Source organism: Lemur catta, chromosome 8 (assembly GCF_020740605.2).
Source record: "Lemur catta isolate mLemCat1 chromosome 8, mLemCat1.pri, whole genome shotgun sequence".
In the NCBI taxonomy this organism is placed as follows: Eukaryota; Metazoa; Chordata; class Mammalia; order Primates; family Lemuridae; genus Lemur; species Lemur catta.
Window position 1 is genome coordinate 6,777,099 of NC_059135.1, and position 21,505 is coordinate 6,798,603.

Here is a 21,505-nt window from a genome sequence, read left to right on the forward strand (position 1 = left end):
GCCAGGCGTTGTGACCAGTGCCTGTAGTCCCAGAGAGGCTGAGGCAAGAGAATCACTTGAGCCCAGGAGTTGAGGTCGTAATGAGCTATGATGACACCACTGCATTCTACCCAGGACAACACAGCAAGACTCTGTCTCAAAAAAATAACATAACATAAAATAAATAAATAAAATTTCATCTACCCTCCTAAGTTCATAGCTAGAACAGGCCTTCTGTAACAAAAGACAGATTAACAAGAGAAAAGCAAGTTTTATTTTACAAATTATGTGGGAGGAGCCTCAGTTCAAAGGTAGTGCTTTCAAGGAAATGGCTTGAAGCTCTGTCTTAACTAGTATTTTAGCAAAAAGTCATAAATCTTAGAGTAATGACAAGACAAAGGAGAGTCTCTCAAAGGCGGGAAAACTGTGGGAAAGTATTAATAGTAGGCTGGGCGTGGTGGCTCACGCCTGTAATCCTAGCCCTCTGGGAGGCCAAGGCGGGTGGATCGCTCGAGGTCAGGAGTTCGAGACCAGCCTGAGCGAGACCCCGTCTCTACTAAAAATAGAAAGAAATTATCTGGCCAACTAAAAATATATATATATAGAAAAAATTAGCCGGGCATGGTGGTACATGCCTGTAGTCCCAGCTACTCGGGAGGCTGAGGCAGTAGGATCGCTTAAGCCCAGGAGTTTGAGGTTGCTGTGAGCTAGGCTGATGCCACGGCACTCACTCTAGCCTGGGCAACAAAGTGAGACTCTGTCTCAAAAAAAAAAAAAAAGTATTAATAGTAAAGGTTGCTCCCAAACTTCCCTGGTCCCGCTGGCTCCATCTCTTAGCTATTAACAAAGTTATCTCCAGTAAAAGGGAATTTTATATCTCTGTCTTTAGACAAGAAAGGTGGAGAGGAGGTAGAAAGATCTTTGGCTTTTGTGTGAACGGCTGTCCTGCCATCAGGCAAGCAGAGGCAAAGGCAGAGTGTCCCCCTGCATTTTAACCTTATTTAGCTCTACAATCAGTATTTTAGAGAAATATTTTGGTTTCCTTCAAGCCCACTGCTGTGCTTTATTTGCCATAAAATGAGTTCTTTGGTCAGAAGCAGTGCTGTATGCGATGCCACACAATGACTAAGGCATTTTGTGAATCCACTTTTGGCAGGAATTTCTCAGGCAGGCAGCATCCACATCAGGCCTGTTCTGAAAGGAGGGAGGTGTGGCCCCTGCCTTCCTGGAACCTACCCCAGTAGCAGGGACAGACAAGGGCCTCGGTGGTTCCAGTCCCCTGAGCCCATTACTGTAGCAACGCAGGAGGTGCCTGCAATTAAGGCAGGAGGGGATGGGGGGCTAGAGAGGTGGGCAGGGTGAAGGGTAGGGAGAGGGCTTTCTACAACAGAGGATGAGCAGTGTGAAAGCAAGGGACGAGGGCCCATCTGTGGAACTCTAGGAACTCAGTCTGGCCACAATATTACATGATGTGGCAGGGCTTTAAAAGAAGAAATATGAGAAATCCTTCAATAGTGCCAGGCTCATGAAGTAAGCTGCTGTATGGGGTGGGGCTGACAAGGGTGTTGTGGGGGCAGGAGCACATTAATCAGATGAGGGGAAGATGCCGACCATGTGTATAAAGTTGTCTGAGGAGGCCAGGACATAGGCTGAGGGGCAGCAAGGAAGGAGGGTCCCTCCAAGACCATGGCCCCAAACTGGGCTGCCCATTAGAACCTCCCAAGCAGCACTGCTCTGTGGCAGGGAGCAGGGTCTCAGCTGAGGGCCTTTGGCCACTCTGTCATGTAGGAAGGAGTAGCCACCTGCCCTCTGTAAAGGGTCTTGGAAGTCAAAGAACAAAGTGGGAACCAGCCAGGAGACAGAGGGCATGCACAGTGTTCACAGGGTGGGGTGGGAGTGGGCTGGGGTAAACCCACAGCAGAATTGGAACTTGGCAGCATCCACCAGGACCACAGTGAGGGGGGCTGGAACTGGGGCATGGTTGGCACTGTGAGCCAGAGAGCAGAGCACGGGGTGGGAGCCCATGCCAGTTGGTACCAGGTGGGCCCAACCTCTGCAGGGACCTTCACCACATCGCAGGAACTGTCCTGAGTGGGACATGGGAAGGGCACAGTGAGGCTGCAGAAGAGGATGGGCCCCTGACTCTTGGGGCATCAACCTTAACAGTCCTCTAGTCAGGGACAGGAGGAAAATCAACTAGAGGACATCTGACTGATCTGCCTTCTTGGGCTCAGGAGGAAGAGACCTCCCTGATGCAGGTTTCCCTGTCCACTCATAGTGCTGACTGGGTGGATGGTAGGAAAGGGTGCTCTGAACACTCCTCCTCCACTCCCCGCATGCACAGAGGTCGAGGTGGAGGACAAGTCTCAGGGTGTGGAATCCTATTGCCTGGGTTTACTATGTATATGAGGAAGTGGGGGTGAGACAGAACATGGCAATTTTGCTTCCCACACAGTTCATGGAGAGGGTCTGATAGGAGAACACGCCTGCTGGACAAATGTGCAGAGAATGATTTGGGCAGAGGGGGCTTTACAGAATATTCATGATGATGCCTAGAACCTACATGTTGTGATCCAGGGTGAGGCCAGTACTCAAGGTTGGGAGGATGATGTGAGATTAGGGGAAAGGATAGAAAATACCACCCTGCTAGCAAATCAGTGCCCTCCTGCCCCTCACAGGGACCTCAAGGGAAGCTGCCCTGCTAGCTGGCTCTGGATTTTCTGTGCCAGCTGGGTGGTGCTTCTTATCTATTGGGAGGAGTAGGAGTCATTTTGCAGCCATAGGGCCCAATCTGAAAACCTCTTTCCCAGAGATCCAAATAATGATTTACAGATTAGGTGAGCTGTAACCTACCTGCATTAGGAGGTTTAAGAGCTCTGGAATTCAAGGTCAAGCTCCATCTCCACTCTTATATGATGAATGACTTTCTGCAAGTTACTTAACTTCTTTCTGCCTGTGTCTTCATCTGTAAAATGGGGAAGGTAATAACCTACCACAGGACTGTGGTGAAATTTAAGTGAAATATGCATGTAAAGTAACTGCAGTGTCTAGCACAGAGTTTTCAATAAATGGTACAATTTGGTACATGATACTAGTCACACCTGTAGGCAACATCTCCAGCCCAAAGCCCACTGGCCTAATATCTGCACTTCCAGAGTCAAGGTGAGTGAAGGTCATCTGCCCACTGGACTGGGTGCACACTGACTACATTTGAACTAAAAATCCTCCAGGCCTTCCTACCTTTATTCCCATCTCACTTGCTATATTCCATGCTCTCCTCTTTGGACTGTGAGCTCCTCAGGGTACAGCCCACAGCTTTCTATTCATCTTATTGCCCTATCGTCGCATTGCCTAGCTCACTAGATGGGAGGCAAGTGTTTGTTGGATGGACATTCTGAGGATAGCAGAAGCCTCCTATGGACCCTATTCTCTTGCAGTTGACACATCAGTGAGCTGTATTTCTGTGAATTGTTAGAATGGAGGTGAGTTTTGGGGTCCAGGACTTTTAAGCTTGAGTAAAGATGATCTTGGAGGGGAGCTCAGTGTTAGGGACCACATGATACTACGCATTAGGGGTCAGGATTTGGCTGAGGCTTTCAGCTGACATCAAACAGGACTACAGCCAAGGAAAAGCAGACCCAAGGCCAATGGGCAGACGCATGAGATGAGAAATACCAAAATGTGGACCATCCAGGTGGCCAGGGGACAGAGTTCAAAAAAAAGGACAGGGAATCAGGGAATGGATTAGTTCACTTACATGTTGACAAACATGTAAATAGATGCATATTCTGGATGTGAATTTACATTCTCTGCTTGTAATGCTTTTCCCAGAAAAACTAATGGAATGCCTTATTCACCAACATAATATTCTCCAGACTGCTTTTAATCAAGACACTAATTTTATAGTAAAGGAAGTCAGGCAACGGACCTGTGACCAGGTAATACACTGGTTTTACCATAAACCTTATTAGGAAGCAGAAGCTGAATAAACAGAAAGGAAAAATGGCCTAGTGAAGACTAAGTTACAGTAGCATTTGGGAGACAATATCCTGAAAGGATAGGCACTAACTCAGAGGTTATGTTTTGCATGAGTTTGTCTCTCCCATACCCAGAGTTCATAGGTCCAGGAATGGAGGGACAGGAGTGGAAGTTGTCCCTCTTCACCTGTCCCCTCAACTTGAAGTGCTGCCAGTTTGGAAGGATTGATTTTCCAAGCAGGAATGGCTCCAGGGGACATGACAATCGCTCCACTGAATTGCAAATTGAGGCTCACTCTGTTATTTTGGGCTCTTCAGGGGATTAATAAGGGGATTAATTCCACTGACTCAGGGAGTATTGCCAGGGCTAATGAGCTGCTGAGCACCTGGGCTGCTGCTGCACGCTAAGAGCAGAGAGACTGTCTGGCACCCAGATTTCCTTGGGCCCCTCTTAGAAATAGCAAAAATGAATGGAAAACTATTATCAAATAAAGGCAGGACAATTAATTCAGACCCTTTAGGAATAAATGTTTGAACCAACCATAACAAAAAAAGAATCCTGACCAGCTGTGATCCCGGCTGAAGGCAAAGGAAAGAGAGAACAGGCAGTGGAAAAGGAAGTAGTAAATATCACCTACAGCCTCATGACAATTATAGATGATGCACATATTCTTTCTTGTTGTGCGTGCACACACACACAGACACACTCTTTTCTTCTCTCGCCTCATGATTTCATGTAGTTTTTTGTTGGAAGGTAACAAGGTAACTTTACCCCTTTAGTCTTTTGGTACCATTCTGTTGTTCTATATTCTATTCAGTGGGACTTGACTGAATTACAGGAGTGAACATAGCCCAGAGGTTGAGACAATGGTTTTGGACTTTATACTACCTCATTTTGGGGAGAGGGTGAGTAGATCTTTTAATCAGTTACATCTTGTTGGGCAGAAACAGAGCTGCTTTGTGGTAGGATGGAAGGTCCAGCATGTGTGGAAGGCTGTGCACAGATGCTAAGTGGCTAAAGGGGAGGACTGAGCCAGTTAAGCTCTTGTCTCTCAGCTCCACCCCTGCTCTTTTCAGCTCTGCCTTTGTGATACCAAGGATAGAACTCTGCACACACTTCTGCTTTGCCAGCTGACACCCTACTGGATTTTTCCAATAGAGTGCACTTGAAGGAAACTTCCACACTGGAGGAAAAAGGAACATGATCATGCTCCTTCCTGTTCCAGTCAGCATCACTGCAGCAGTTTGTTCCCACAGCCACAGGTGACTCCAGCTGCTCTTTTCAAGCCACTCAGAACCAGCTTCATTACAGTGTAAAAGACACCAGTGCCAGACGAGCAACACCCAGCCTCAGAGCTCTTCCTGAAGTTGCTACCTCCTCGATTCTTGTTTTCTTTTTTGCTTTTTTAGTTACTGTGTCAACAGTTCTTTATATCATAACGTTAAAAGAACTTGCATGGTTTCTGTCTCCTATTTGGACTGTGACCGACAGACACAGAAAGGAGATTTCTACCTACTGAAACCGAGTCTCAAGACTCTATCACTTTAAGTTCTTTGTCAACCAACAATAACTGAGGTTTGGCAAGTTTCTTTCTCCCTTGGTATTTCACATGGGCACTAGTCATCCAAGTGCCTCCAATGTCCATCTTTAGGCTAAGATACTTAATCTAAACAAAACATTCCAAGCTTAGGCCTGGAGTGATTTCTTACTTCGAAACAGAATTCTTTGAACTTCCTTCTAATCCAATATTCCTTACCCCTAGTTAAGGAGAATAAACAACTATATTTTGATACTAATAATGTAAATTGGGCTGGGCGAGGTGGCTCACGTCTGTAGTCCCAGCTACTCTCAGGTGACTGAGGCAGGAGGATTGCTTGGGCCCAGGAGTTTGAGATTGCGACTCTGTCTCAAAAAAAAAAAAAAAAAAAAAAAAGGAAATTGAGTTGTGGCAATGATTAATACCAATTAGAAAATGTTTTCATAATAAATGTATGTCAATGACATTAACCTTGCCTGGACTGCCCCACATATTTTATTCTGCAATGCAGTTCAAGGGGAGACTCATACACCGAAGGACAGGATTAGTACAGGATCCCCATTTCCCTTGTATTGACAAGTCCACAACCTGGTTCTTGCTGATATTTTCCATTTATTACTGCAGTAGACAATTGCTCTGAAAGTGCAACACTAATGACTCTTGTCACAGCCTCTGCTCCTTCTCCACTTGCAAATACTTGGAAATTCATTCTTGGAGCATCGCAGACCACAAGCTTCTTTCTGGGTGGAAAATTATTGCCACTGCCAGTGTCACAGGGAAAACACACACACACACACACACACACACACGCACACACGCGCACACACACACATAAACAGAAGGATACACAGAGAAGAGGAGAGGAGTGGGAGCCAATTTCAAACAAAACCCAGCAAACGGGTGAGGGAAGAACAGCCCCGACTGTGCAAAGTGGAGACTGACTCCCTGTTCTCCAGCGGCAACCTGGCATGCTGGTTACCTTGGCCCTGGCAGACCTTTATTCCCTTTGTCTCTAAAACAGGTGATACCATAACCATAATTGTGTCACATCTCAGCATATGATGCCCATGGAGTCAAAATAAATGAACTCTCAAGCTAGTTTAGAAAGATGGGTGATTTGGATAAACTGACTATTCTATCTCCCACTTAAAGCTGTTAGGCAGAATATCTGGGAGGACACTGGGGTAAGATGCTGCCTAACAGGGAGAACCCCCTGTGCTAACCAGCTCAGGGTCAGCATATTTTTGATGGGAAAAGAACTGTTAAATACTACAATGACACAGAGGAAGGGAAAGCATAAGCAGCTCTAGTAAACATAAGATTTAAAAATCTGAACCAAAAAAAAAAAAAAAAGCAAAACAGTGGACAATACACCTAGTCACTAGGCCTGGCCAAACCCTCATTCATAAGCATGCTGTACACATATGCATCCCCTCCCACACACACACACACACAACGGTCAGGTAGATGCCCCAAAGAGGGCAAATCCAAACGTCTGCTCTCTTTGGAATTTTCATGGCAAATCTGAGTTTAGGCAAAAGTGAAGACCTCCCTGGAATGTAAACAAATCTCAGGAAGCAGCCTTTGCTCCCCACTGTAGCCAATGTTGCTCCTGTATTTGCCTGAGCCCTTCACAATTGTCTAGACACCAGAATGCATTCTTCATATTCCTGGAGTTTAAATCACTGCTAGATCTGATCTGATCTAACTTCACCTGTAATGGAAGCACCTTCCTTTTGGCCCCTGTACTCCCCTGTTCTTTTAGGAAAAAGCATCCTAAAACAGTGGTAATTAGGGGGTATTCAGGAGTTGGAAAATACGAAGAAAGTAATATAAATACAGTAAGGAAATGCTTGCCATTCTCATATGATTTCTCTGAGACCAGGTTGTCAAGGATCCCCTAGCCTTCAAGGATATGTTTTAAAGAGAGGCCTTAATTTAAGGTACTGCAATCTTTGCTCACAAGAGCCAAGTAAGAAATGCTACTTGGAGGTTGCTGTAGGACTCTGACTCATTACTTATTTGAATCCTAGGTGCTCTTTTGACCTCTCTGACTTTAGTCCTTCTGCAGTGAGATCACCCAGCCTCTCTAATAAGTGACGGGGTCGTTTTCAAAGCATGCCTGCAATGACCTTCAAGAGGTTTCTGTCTGGGCATCACAGACCAGCACACATTTGCTAACATACATACCAGGTGATGAGGACTGAAAGTAGGGTTTTCCAACCTTCACAGACAGGCACAGCCATGCAAATAAAGTCATCCAGCAAGGTCACCTTTCCTTCAGAAGTCCCAGTTTCAGGATCATAGAATTTACATATTAAGTATTAACAGGCCTGGCAATAACCAGCTTCGCTTCCCTTCCTTGATGAGGGGCATACAGGATCCCACAGAAACAGGCTTGACACACCAGCCCTGCTCATCTGAGAAAATGATCTGAGTCACTGCCCTCAGCTCCAAATCCTGCACTTGGAGCCTATGTTATAAGCTAGCTCCTGGTCAAACTGGATTCTGCTCCAGTTTCTTACCAAGGCATTCCCTCTAAGCTGCCTCAGGGAAACCAGCATGACCCCACTGGATTACAATTCTTAAGTGCAGCAGTGCCTAAGAAGCAAAGAGTCCCATAGGAGGGAAGACTGGAGGGCATAAGGCAGGAGATGACACCAAATCCTGGACAATCATCACATCAGTAACACAGCTTCAGAAAGTGGCCAGGTTGGGGGAAGAGGGGAGAGAAAGAAACAAAATGTCCCAATAATTTAATGGCAGAGCTAGAAGAGAGCATTTACAGCTATTCCGGGCTCTCCAACAGAAAGCTTTTCCTGGATGCACAGACATTCATAATACTGATTTCTCTCATCCACAGCTCTGGCATGTACACGTGGTCACAATGCCCTTCGTACAGCATGAGAAGAGCAAAACAGGACGCCCAGGAGGCATCTGGACAGCACACAGCAAAATGAAAGGCTGAACTCCCCCCCACAGAACCCCATTAAAAAACAATGTTTGTCTATTACAAAGTCATGTTTGCCATTTTTCCGCTTTATAAAGTCAGCGATGCTGGAGGGTGTCTAGCGGAATCCGTCCTCCAGGAATGAGTGCAAAAGGGGAGCACACGGCTCAGGGACGTCCCTTCAGTGAGCAGATGGAAGGACTGGCTGGAGGCCTCCCATCCATTTCGGACAAACACACACACACAGAAAAGGATTATTGCCAGCTTGTGTACTTTCACAATGTGATTTTTGTATTTCGAAAGCTTGAATTGTCCCTGAAAGAAAAAATGGGAGAAAATAGAGCGTTCAATACATGGATCATCTACACACAACCACACACATACAGGGGGAGAATTGACTCAGCAGCCCTTGGGCTCTCCAGGACACCCCCAGGACCTTCTCCTCACTTGCTAATCTACTGCCAAAACAACCCCAAAGCAACCCGCCTCCCAAGTCCCTTCAAAAACTTCGATTTAATTGTTTGTAATAGCCAAAGATTAGAAACAACCCAAATGCAGATCAAGTGGGGACTGGTTAAATATTAATGCTATGGCACATTCATAGAAATAAAACAAGGAAGCCCTCTATTAATACGGAAAGAACTCCAAGATAAATGTAGCATATGTGTACACAGCGTGCTACCTTTTGTGTAAGTGGGAGTGCGGGAAATAAGGCTAGATGTTGACACTTGCTTGTCTATACATTAAGAAACTCAGCAAGGCTACACCAGACACCCATAACAGTGGTTATCTAGGGCAGAGGGCACAGTGGAATCTGGGCACATGGAGTAAGCCGTGTGAGGGAGACATTCTCTCTCTCACACACATTTTTTAAAAAAATTGAACCATGTGATTCTATTACATAAACCAAAAAAACCAAAAATCCTTAGTTTACCACTTAGAGCTGCTTACAAAAGGTAAGGATATTCCAGGTGAAATCTGGGTACCCATCACTCTGGAAACATGCTCTAATTTCTGAAAGTGTGTGTGTGTGTGTGTGTGTGTATGCTCTAATTCCTGAAAGAGAGAGAGAGAGAGAGAGAGAGAGAGAGAGAGAGAGAGAGAGAGAGAGTGTGTGTGTGTGTGTGTGTGTGTGTGTGTGTGTGTGTGTGTTGGGGGATTCCAATGTGTTTCCTCTTAGTTGCATTCTATTGGATGCAGACAGACTTGGCCACCCCCTGGTGATCTTCCCTGTCCCACACTAGAAATCCAATGACATCTTAGCAGGTCCCATCACCATCTGAATCTCAAAATCTCAGGGCTGGTAGGGGCTTTAAAGTCTACCTAGCTCCTGCCCTAGCCCAGTGCTTCTGACTTAAATTTGATGGAAATTTTGAAACAATTCTTATTAACCAGGATTATTTCCCTTTACCTTTAAAAGGACATTCTAGAAGCTCTGCCTTTAACTGACCTATCTTAAAATTGTTACAATAAACTGGGCATATGGCAATTGGTCCAGAAGAAATAAATACTGAAGAAATAATATGCTCAGCCCAGCCTAACAGCAGTCTCCTCCTGTTACCAGCTAATACCCTCCCCTACGATGGCAGCAGGCTGACAGCAACTAACAGCCCCCATTACACAAAGAGAACGACTGCAAACAAGTACCAAGTGGAAACTGGAGCTGGTGGAGGTGAACTAGGGCTGGGAACAAACTGATGTTACCTCAAAAGCCTGCTGGCATTTATATAACTGGCATGCATGCGGATCATCTTATCAATGACTACCAAGTGTTCCAACTATTTTCATCTAAGGAGCTGAACACAAAGTTAATGGGGTAGTCATCTTTTTAAAAGGCCAATGGTATAAAAAACTCCTTTCAAAAGGAGAGACCCCTCTGAGGTACTGCAAGTAGCTAGCAAAGGATAAGGAACAAGCCAGGCCTGTGGTCCCAGCTACATAGGAGGCTGAGGCAGGAGGACAGCTTGAGCCCAGGAGTTGGATGCCAGCCTGGGTAACATAGGGAGACGTTGTCTCTTTAAAAAAAAAGGATAAGGAACATATCTGATAATAACAGAGAAAAGCAAGCCTAACTGACATGCATGTGTTATTTCTGAGTTCCCTCAGGGATGATATGCTGTGTTACTGAGACTGCACTACAGAGAACACCTTTTCGTAGCTACATCTAATACTAAAGAAAGTCATTACAGAGGAACAGATGGCTCTGTTCCATTTCTTCCCTTTCAGTGACACCTCTATGCCAATATAGCCATTGGACAACAGAAGTCTATCGGTAGGGATTCCGCTCTTCCTACTAATGAGTGTACAGAAAGCTGGGGGTGTGAGAAGGAAGAATCAGAGAATTTCCTGACTCTGATAGAATTAGCTATCTTGGAGTAAGGGAGATGGCAGGCAAGTATCTGGATCCAGCTCTTTCAACTGTTCAGTGATATAAAGAAGAGAACTTTTAAGATAATCATCACTATAAGCAGTCATCTTATCTTTTGGAAGAATTCCTCTACTATGCTGGGGTTGGGCCAGAAATAAATTCTTCTCTCCATGGCAGGTAAGTTGAAGAGTTCTATAACACTTTTTCATCCAGATATTTAATATTTATTCTAATTATTTCTATTATTACAGACCTCTTTACAGTCAGAAAAGCTAAGAAGTTCTATCATTCTAAAGTCTGTTTGTGAAATGAAAATGGGAAGAAGAGTAAAAGAAGAGCCAGGAGAGTCCAGCTGAGTTTTTCCACTGTTTGACTTAATAGGAAAACAAAGAGGGTGGGTGGCCTGCTCCTGACAGTGACAGGCTAAAGCAGGCTGGTGGCAGTGAGGCCCTATGGCTTTGGTCCAGCCTTTTGCTAAAAAAAGTGGGCTGAGAACAGCTCAGTGTCAAATTGGGAACTAATACTCAATTACATTCCTCACCCCAGGCTGCAGTGCACAGAGAGATCAGGAGACGAGGAAAGGGAATATGTAGACAGGAAGTGGCACAGGCCACAGGTGACTTTTTTTTTTTTTAAATGAGCTTCTGTTCTTTTAAAAGCAAACTAAAATTTAGAAAATCCACAGTGAGCTCCTGAAAGCTAGCCCTCTAGCCATCTGCCAATGCTGTGATGGCACATAGGCTACACTTAGGGTATCAAATAGGACACAGGAGCTGACAGTCCCACAAAGCTGGAGGAAATCAAAAGAATTCGTTCTCTACTGGATGCTCCTTCGTCCTAATGATGAGGTTTCAAAAATATCAGAAAGCCCCATCCAAACTGGCTTCCAACTTCACATTCCCAGGTATCGTGAAAAAAACTGTTGCCCAAATACTCTCACATGGCTTTCTATCCGCTCTGCCACAAATGATCACCTTTTTGTACTTCTAGAGACAAATTCCAACTCTGGGAACAACGAGCTAAGGCAGAGGTTAACTCCTGAGGGTGGACGGGGGGCAAAGCAGTCACTCAGAAGAATGCCTCCCTTCTCTCAGAGTTACCTGCCACTGTTCTTGTGCCCACCAAGGGCACAAAAGTGATTCTGGGTCCTCAAGTGAAAGTTAGGAGTCATCCAAGGAGATACCCTGCCTGAGTCTCTGCTCTGAAGAGTGGCTCTGGGGGGCATTATAGACCTAAGAGCACGTGGTCTTCAGGAGAACATTCTCTGGCTATTAGCTGTCCACCCCAGGCCAGTTCTGGCTTCTTTTTCTCTCCTTGCATATTCAATCAAGCTGTAAACCCTTTTTAGGTTTGGTGGGGCAAATTTCAATCTCGCATCTCCAACTTTATTCTCCAACAGTGTAGATCATGGTTCTGTGCATACCAGCCCAGACAGCTAAGTAACCAGAACCCTTCCCTAGCAGCTAACTTGGACTTTTAAGCCAAGGCGAAATACTTTAAAAGGAAAATACTTATTGTAATGGAAGTCAAATGAAATAGTTCTAAAATATTAGCAGTCATAGGTAATGACATAAAATAGCAGATAAATTGAGGAAAAGTATTTGTGGTTCAAAAGTATGACTTAAATAGCAGTTTTCCTACCAAATTTCTTCACAGATCATGATCTACTCAGAAGAGGTAAAAGAAAAGGGAGAGAGGGAGAGAAGGCTTAAGTGTTAAGGGGCCTCTAACATGGTAGATCCAAATATGAGTTGGGCAGCATCTTACTGGAACACCTCTTTCACTTAAAGAGAGGTTAAATCAACAGAGATGCAATATGAAATCCTTTACAAGTCTGTTAAGATAATGAAGCAAGAGGATTTTTTTTTTGTTTATATGCAAACACTCCTCATAGACTTCCAAGTCTGTGCTTCAAGGAGAACACTTAAACCACAGTACTGCCTTCATCTGCCTCCCCCATTGCACAAAAAAGATATGAGGGGGCCATAAAAACAACAAAGAGACCACAAAATAGCAATTATGTAAATATATGACTTTTCACAGCAATTCAAAGATATTTTTCTGGGGGGATTTAGTGTCTGCTAAGGGGAGAGGGAGTCATTTTAAGTTTTCTTCCCTTCTGACAATTCCACTTGTATTTTAAAGACTTTTTTCTCATGGTACCTAATATGCTATTGATTTTTAAAGGCACCATCATTTTATGTACTTTAAGAAACAGGTTGGGAGCAGTGGCTCATGCCTGTAATCCCAGCACTTTGGGATGCCAAGACAGGAGGATCTCTTGAGGCCAGGAATTTGAGACCAGCCAGGGCAACATAGCCAGACCCCACCTCTACAAAAAAATAAGAAAAATCAGCCAGGAGGATTGCTTGAGCCCAGGAGTTTGAGGCTGCAGTGAACCATGATGATGCCACTGTACTCTAGCCTGGCCAACAGAGAGAGAGAGAGAGAGAGAGACCCTATCTAAAAAAAAAAAAAAAAAGGAAGAAAAGAAAAAGGAAGGAAGGAAGGAAGGAAGGAAGGAAGGGAGGGAGGGGAGAAAGAAAGACTATCTATTAAACTATGACAAAACCCTTATGACATTCACTGTAAGCATCCTGATTTTAAGAATATTAAAAGCAAAATAAATCTTAAAAACCTTACAAATAATTAAATATGGTATTATTAAAACAATTCCATTTAACACCAGGCTTCTAAAAATTTAACTTATTATTTTATTTCAAATATTTGCTATTTTCCAGCCTGAAAATCAATATCTTATCCACTCTTAGAGGAGGTACATGTTTTAGCTCCCTCCTTGTGGATATTAGCAGCCACCTCGGAATTCTATGTTGACTAAATTTTAAGGAGAAACCTTTTTTTTTTTTTGGAGACAGAGTCTTGCTCTGTTGCCTGGGCTAGAGTGCCGTGGCGTCAGCCTAGCTCACAGCAACCTCAAACTCCTGGGCTCAAACAATCCTTCTGCTTCAGCCTCCCAAGTAGCTGGGACTAAGGCATGCACCACCATGCCCAGCTAATTTTTTTTTTATATATATATTTTTAGTTGTTTAGATAATTTCTATTTTTAGTAGAGAAGGGGTCGTGGTCTTGCTCAGACTGGGCTTGAACTCCTGACCTCAGGTGATCCTCCTGCCTCGGCCTCTCAGAGTGCTAGGATTACAGGCATGAGCCACCTCGCCCGGCCAAGGAGAAACCTTTTAAATTGAAATTTTTATTTTTTATTTTTTTTTTATTTATTTTTTTTTTTTTGAGACAGAGTGTCACTTTGTTGCCCGGGCTAGAGTGAGTGCCGTGGCATCAGCCTAGCTCACAGCAACCTCAAACTCCTGGGCTTAAGCGATCCTACTGCCTCAGCCTCCCTAGTAGCTGGGACTACAGGCATGAGCCACCATGCCCGGCTAATTTTTTTGTATATATATTTTTAGTTGGCCAGATAATTTCTTTCTATTTTTAGTAGAGACGGGGTCTCACTCTTGCTCAGGCTGGTCTCGAACTCCTGACCTCGAGCGATCCACCCGCCTCGGCCTCCCAGAGCTAGGATTATAGGCGTGAGCCACCGCGCCCGGCCTAAATTGAAATTTTTAAACTGTGGTGTTACCATCTGAAAACTGAATTTAGAATAAAGGAATTAAATATTAAAAAAAAAAAAAAGGCATGGGTGGCCTCAGCCGTGTGCAGGAACTCTGTGACTGTGTCTTATCTGTAGATCACATTGACACCCCAGAGCAACCAGACCCCTGGCCACCTACTGCTGTCCTTCAGTGTCATCTTCTCTTCTAGCCCATGTGAGGGATGCAGGTCTCCTTCTCTAGAAAACCCTCATTTCCTTCCTGGGAAGGGGGAATTCTGAAGTAGCTACGACAGTTGACATGTTGTGTTCCGATTTTAGAAATGCGCTCTCGCGCTCTCTCTCTCTCTCTCTCTCTCTCTCTTTTCTGGGGGATCGCAGCAGTAGGGGTAGTCTGATGCTGAGGAATAGGCTCTCACCTCCAGCACATACAGATACTGGCCTTCACCCATTCCTTTCATTCAGAATAAATTTACCCAATTCCCTTTCCCTTTGCTACAGAGACAGACATAGACTTGGCACTCTCTTAATTGAAATCCAAATGTTTCTAAAGTCAGTGCTTTAGCTGCCCCAGCCTTTGCTATGTCAGTGCCTCTCCCTGTCAGTACACATGTGCTGGTCTAGTGACAGTATAACCTGTAACTGTCTTTTACACAGCCCTGAAATCCAGCCCCCATTTACTTTCACCACTGACACCTTGAATTTATATCACTGTTTCCTCACAACTGACAAACACCACCAGCAAACAGGAGACATACCTCTCATCTAACCCATACTGGGGCCTGTGGAACTGCCCTTTAGTCATAGGACACTGCTAGATGGCTTAACAATGGCCACATCTGAGCAAAAGAAAAAAATCTGTGGCACATTTACCATCATGAAATGTTGGCATGGAAAGAGATCTGAGAGACCTGTTGGTCCATGGAGCCTCATCTTCCAGATGAGAAAACAGAGCCATGAGGGTAAATGGCCTGCCCAGGGTTCACCAGTACACATGTGACCCAGGGACAGCAGTGGTTTAGGACTCAGTGTTTTTCTCTGAGGCTCAATGTTGGCCGAGACAAGGTTGGGAGTAAATGGGAAAAGGGCATCCCCTCGGGAAGAGGCTCCTATGGCTGAGAGGTATGTCACAGGGTTACAGAGAAGATAGACAAGGCCCTACCCTGAGTGTGAGAGACAGAGGGGGAGCGTCCGATCAGCGGCCGCTGCTGTTCACCAGGCCATGAAACTCCTCCCAAGCCCTGGCAAACCAGAGACAAAAAACAATAGCACATTCAGATCAAAAGCTTTTGAACAGAGAGCAGACGCAATAACCCCACATCCCACTTCAGATGCCCTCCATGCTGATCGGAGCCAAAGGTACCTGGGAACAGAGCAGTGAGGGCTCTCTCAGATCAGCAGCGGCACCTACCCTTTCAGGGGGAGTGGACATTTCTCCCACTTGCTCCACGTGGGAAGTCTGCTCCTATTCCCTCAAGCATTTGCAACTGGTCCTTCAACAAGGCTTCAGGGGAGGCCAGTGAGGTCAGAGCTAAAGCTCAACCAGCACCAAAAACACTTCTAATTTATAGTAGCACTTCCTGCCTTTCCTGCCTTGGGTGCGTGGGAACAGGTGACAGAAACAATCTTTTTTCATCAGGCTTTACCCTCAGGGTAGAGGCAAGTACCCAACAGCATAATGATGCTTAAAGATACAATGAGGAAATTATACCATTTTCTCTGCTTTCACATTCCAGCCTTCTAACCTTTTTAAACTCAGACCCTAAATGTGTCAGGTTCCATCTGTTTCTTGAAATATCTAACTATTACCTCAAAATTTAAGCTGTGTAGATCATGGCACTTCAAAATTTCTAGGGAACAATGCTCACCACAGCTTTCATGCTGATTAACTCAATTCAGAATTTGGGGTTAGAAAGGGACAAGAAAATGTGACAGGAAGGGCACAGTCTCTTAGGGTGATGTTCCACAAAGAAAAGGCCCTTGGTGACTGTAGGACGAGTAATAGAAGGAGAAAACCAGAGCCAGACCCTCTACATTTCCGGAAGCTCTAACCCAACCTCAGGTTTTCTCAGGGGAGCTGATTTCCTACCTTTTTGCCCTCCCATAGCAGTACGTTCCCTGTGGATTATACATAAAATTTGGTGCTTCTAAGTCACAAATTCCTTATTATCAATTATTCCATTTTTGGTTTAATTTGGTAACACAGTACCCAGGGTGACAACACACTGTGTCGCTCCTTACATGTTTAATATTATGACCACTAAAATACACCTCACTACCAGGCTTCCCACAGGTAACTTTTCTTTCTTTCTTTCTTTTTTTCGAAAGGGAGGGATTAAATACCGAAATCTGGTACAACAAATTCATTCTTCTAGGCAATGTTTGTACCAGTTTTGTATTTCCCTCTTTCGAACAGCAGTATTTACAAGTTAATGATCTACATCTTAGAATAATATTCTACCTCTTAGAATAAGAAGCAGATTTGCAGTTAATAGTTTGTTTGGAACGTATTCCTAAATCTACCAGTATGTGCTAACTGAATTAAGGAAAAATGTAAAGACTGCCAAACAAGCGTTCCAGTTTTTGTCAATTCCCAAACTCAATGTCCACAGCAAGGCATCTCTTCCACAGCCCTTTCTGGAGAGACGGTGAGGTGATGCACTTTGTGACTCCTGAGTGGCATCAGAAGGCAATTTCATTCTTGACTCCAAATGAAGGACAAAGCAAAATCCAATGCTCAGGAAAAGAACCAGGAAATCTTTCCTCTTAACAGTGAGATTTAAACTCTCTTTTAAACAACTTAGGTGTCAACAAGAAACTACATGGTTGTGTTAAAGCTTTGTTTCATTTATTCTTTTGTTTCCAGAAAGGCTCACACCTACACTAGTGCAAACAAGCAGTTCTAAGTCAAGAATCTGAAGAAATATGGACTTCAGAGCTCCTCTAATCCACTCTAGTATTATACTGCCCTCCCAGTTTCTTCAGAAGTATAATACTTCACTATAGGTTAAACCTCAATATGAAGAATCTGGATTAAGAAATTTCCTCACATGGGTTCAGTATAAATAAAATAGTGGGCCACAGTCTTTGGTATAATCACTCTTACTCTCATAGGCCTACAGCGTGGTTAAGAAGCAAATCTATCATCTAAAACTAGCTGTGAATATACTAGTTATTTTCTCCTTGGCATTCCAGGCATGTTAGGTAATATTAAAACTTTCTTCTTTTAAAGGTAAGAAAGAACAAGCTAAACATAAAAAGTGTCATATGACTGGAGTTTCTAAAAGAAGAAAAAAATTACCAAGATTAATATAGCCTATAGGGAATTCTGAACAGATTCAAATTACAGAGGAACAAAGAGCCCTCCAAGACCACTCTTGTCCCATCTCCCCAGAAAGCAAATTCTGAGAGCAGAGAGATCTTATTTCTGTGCAATTCTGTACTTCCTTCCACCCCTGTGCAAAGTCTGTGAGGTTCACAGCTTCCCACTCACCAGCCCTCAATACTCATTGGAGAGCTCAGCCTCCTGCTACTCTGGGCCTTCCTCTGCGACTATCAGTATGGTGGCACATTTCACAGACACAAAGCCAGCCTAGCAATCATGCTGGCGTGACCCAGCACCACTGGGCTATGACTTAGTCATGACAGGAGAAGGGATGGATTGGTCCTTGCCTGTATGGTAAAGTTCCAGTTGAAATATAATAGCTAGCTGTGGTAAAGCAAAGTCCCAGTGATTACCTGTCCCTCCAGGGATGAAGGAATAAAGAGAGATCCCCTACCCTGAAGTCTCTGCAGAGAAATCTGGCCTACGTTCCCCTGCATTGTGGCCCACTGTGGAAGCTGGCCCTGTCCTCCCCTTTCCCACTCCAGGCCAGAGGCACAAAGGGAAGCAATGGGACTATTCTAAAGAGGAGCTTCTGCACAGAAGGCACGGCTGTTCCATAGGGCTCTGGGCATAGTTTTATCCTGGTGGCCCCAGGATTCTGGCTGTATTATGAGATTTCTCCTGAAAGCAGGGGATATGGTGAGTTATTTGATGCTAGCAAGGACTCAAACCTATGAAAACACAACTATGAATTAGTCTTATTAAAAGAAGTCATGATCAGTGCAAAAGCTCAGTTTAACAAGTTTTCTATTTCTTAGGGGTGAGCTGGCAGTAAACATATGGGCAGCAGCCCTCTACGGCAAAGATGCTTATTACCCATTCTGTGTGGCAGTCAATGCCTCTAAGGTCACCTAGGGCTGCGGTGGGAAAAGGCCACAAGCTGTGTGAGTAGGGGAAGGCTGGAAAAACCAAACAGTTGTAGGACATTGGAAATTGGACCAAAACATAGCAAGCTGGAATCAGGAACACCTGACTGAAAAATCTAAGTCACTCCTCAAAAAAACTCCCCTCACCATTTCCAGCACCCCTAATCTCTGGAGTAATTAGGGGAGAATAATTGTTGGCTCACTCTTCCTTCATTTCCTTGCAATCTCAAGTCCCAGCAGTTCCTTGGCTCAAACAAAGCCATATCTGTGGAAGAACCACTAGGAACAGAACAAAGCAGAACTAGTTCTGACTTTTTCCACATGTGACAAGAATCAAGCAGTCTCAAGGTCAGTTTGGTGCTTTCTGATTGACTTTTACTCTGGGAGGTAACATCAAGCTCACCCCCTGGAACAGTTACAATACAGCTGAAATTAAGGTCAATGCATATAACATAATACAGGGTGTCCCAAAAGTCTCCAGACAAAGGAAAAATTTTGTAAAATTTTGTAATAAATATTTTATAAATAAAGGTACATTTAGCTACAATTTCCCATTTTCCCTATGTATGCTGACTTCTGGGACACCCTGTAGTTGAAGGTAACAGCAATAGGGCCAGAGAAGGCAATTCTTTGACAAGGGCTAAAAACATAGAGAATGGGCCTTTCCATATGCCAGCAAATCTCCCATTTTCTAGGTAGTTCAACTAACTTTGGATATGCAATAAACAAAAAAGCAATGACACAAACACCCCTAGAACACTGAGCCCACAGTGCTAGTCCCAATGTGTGTTCTGTGGGATCCTGGGCCACGTGGAGGTTAGGGGTAAGTCAGGATAGTATAAGCATACGGTGTCACTGCCAAAGTGGAACAGCTACTCTGGAAAACTCCACAGCCACCTTCACAGATCCTCTCAGGCAGCCAGACCCAGTGTTTGCAAAAATGATTGTTTATTTTCGGTTTTAGTGGTAGCTCCCCAAAAAACCTAAAGTAGCATGAGGCTTGCTGAAACTCTACATGCAGGTTAGGGGCCTGAAGGGCAAGCTGCAGCACATACAAGCCAAAGCCACGAAGCACATGAGGGGCTGGCATGTGCTATGGTCAGATGTCCTAAGGAGCACACTCACACAGGATGAAGATGTTTGTCCACCCCAGATCCTGATGCACAGTAACGCTGGGCCTGGGAGAAAGGGAAGGGCTATAACTTTGAGATCTTGCAAGCAGGGCTAGTTCAGAAAGAAGATGATCTGGCTCTAAAGGGAAAGCAGAAGGGAGAAGGCTGGCAAAGAGCTTGTGGCTTGGGCACCAGAGAGAAAATCCCGTTAGCACAAAGCAAGGAAGCTATATACATACAGCCACGCACAGAGAGAAGCAGAGATTTACCTCCAAGCAAGAGATTTCTTTGAAGTAAAGGCAAGTGGAAGGCAGCAAAGCAAAGGCCAAGGATCCCCCTTTCCAACCTTAACAGACTTTCAAGCTGAATTCTAAATCAGAAATCACTCTGTTCTGGTCATCACTGTGATGAGATGGAAACTAAAATTCAAGTACCAGAAAACGGGGTCTTATTTTGAGAGCTAGATGTCACCTCATTATATCAGACCTCAGCAGTCCTGGAACAAAATGCCACATGACACTACACAATGGCTTATGGAAATGAGGCTGCATTCCCCGGATGGCCCTCCATGGAGAAGCCTGTGCATCCCTTAATATGGTGACAATCCGAAAGGCCACATCTTTGATGCACCATAAAGAGCAAGAGCATGAGACAAGCTAGTTTAGCACCATTTATTAAGTGATCTCAGCTGTTGTTGTAGCTGCTGTGTGTCAGCCTGTTCTTAAAACATAAAATGCTCTTCCAATTCCTCTTGTCCAGGACAGAAGGATCTTCCAGGTAGCACGCCAACAGAACAAGAGACTCCGATGACGCCAGCTTCAATGATGGTGCCATCCAGAGAGGGAGAGGGTCATGGCACATTCAACCGCGGCTTCCAGAGGTTTTGAAAAAGGAGCCTTTGGGGGCCCAGCCTGCCTGGCATTCTAGTAGAAGTGCAAAAGGTTGGCTCATTGGGAGAGGAATGAGAGGGGGACGCAAGAGAAAGTAGCATCTGGGTCTCAAGGAAGGTTTTCTGGTCCCTACAGCTGCAGGGCTGGAGTACCAGAGCCAGACCTCTGGGTAAAGGAGTGAGCAGCAGGCCAGTCTTTCTAGCAGTCTAAGGCAAAAAGTCCATGGGCTCTCCTAGACTCTGTAAGGACTTGTACACATTTCTACAAAAGGCAAAAAGAACTGCCTCAGGGTATTAGAAATAGAGAAGAGCAGAGAGGGGAGAGTTGATGAAAAATACCTCTTTCCCTTTCCTATCCAAGTGAAAAGTTTACTTTCAGGGTGGGTGCGGAGGGGGGTATTTGGGAACCTTGAAAACAAGAACCCTACAATAAGGTGTAGATCTCTCCAGCCTGGACTGAATGTTAGAGGGCAGAAACTACTTCTATCCCAGAACAGAGAATAAGAAAAACTTGCCTAGAGAAAAACAATGCTAACACAGGACTGCCAAGGCAAGCAACGAGGGCAACAGCTGGCTAGTAACTGTTGGTGGCTATGATGAGTCACATCCAGCCATGTGACTATGGACCAACTCCCATGGCAGTGTTCCCAGTTAAAAAATGGCACTTAGGCTGGTTTAAGCCCACTCCACCCACAACATTATCTGTGAATGCAAGGGAAAGAGATTCCCAAATGGCCTGCCTGCTAAACACAATCACTGGGCTCACTACTAGTCTTTACTAAGAATAACACGATGATGACATTACTAGTGATGATGACAACAGCAATAATAATACTTGGCCCTGTAAGAGCATTCTCCATCTGAGGACTCTCA

General features: G+C 44.6%; 1 protein-coding gene across 4 annotated transcripts in view; it reads right to left on the reverse strand.

Annotated features, from left to right (window-relative positions):
- Nucleotides 1–6,086: 6,086 nt before the first annotated feature.
- Nucleotides 6,087–21,505, reverse strand: part of EIF4E2 (eukaryotic translation initiation factor 4E family member 2) — a 30,596-nt gene continuing 15,177 nt past the window's right edge. Inside the window, exon 7 of one of the 4 annotated variants that reach the window (XM_045559627.1) lies at nt 6,087–8,759. In XM_045559627.1, coding sequence (XP_045415583.1) covers nt 8,720–8,759 — 40 coding nt within the window. In that variant the 3' untranslated portion in view covers nt 6,087–8,719. Of the gene's footprint in view, nt 8,760–15,542; nt 15,622–19,296; nt 19,810–20,400; nt 20,667–21,505 lie in introns of those variants that run through there. The other 3 variants (XM_045559626.1, XM_045559625.1, XM_045559624.1) reach the window with 3 other exon arrangements.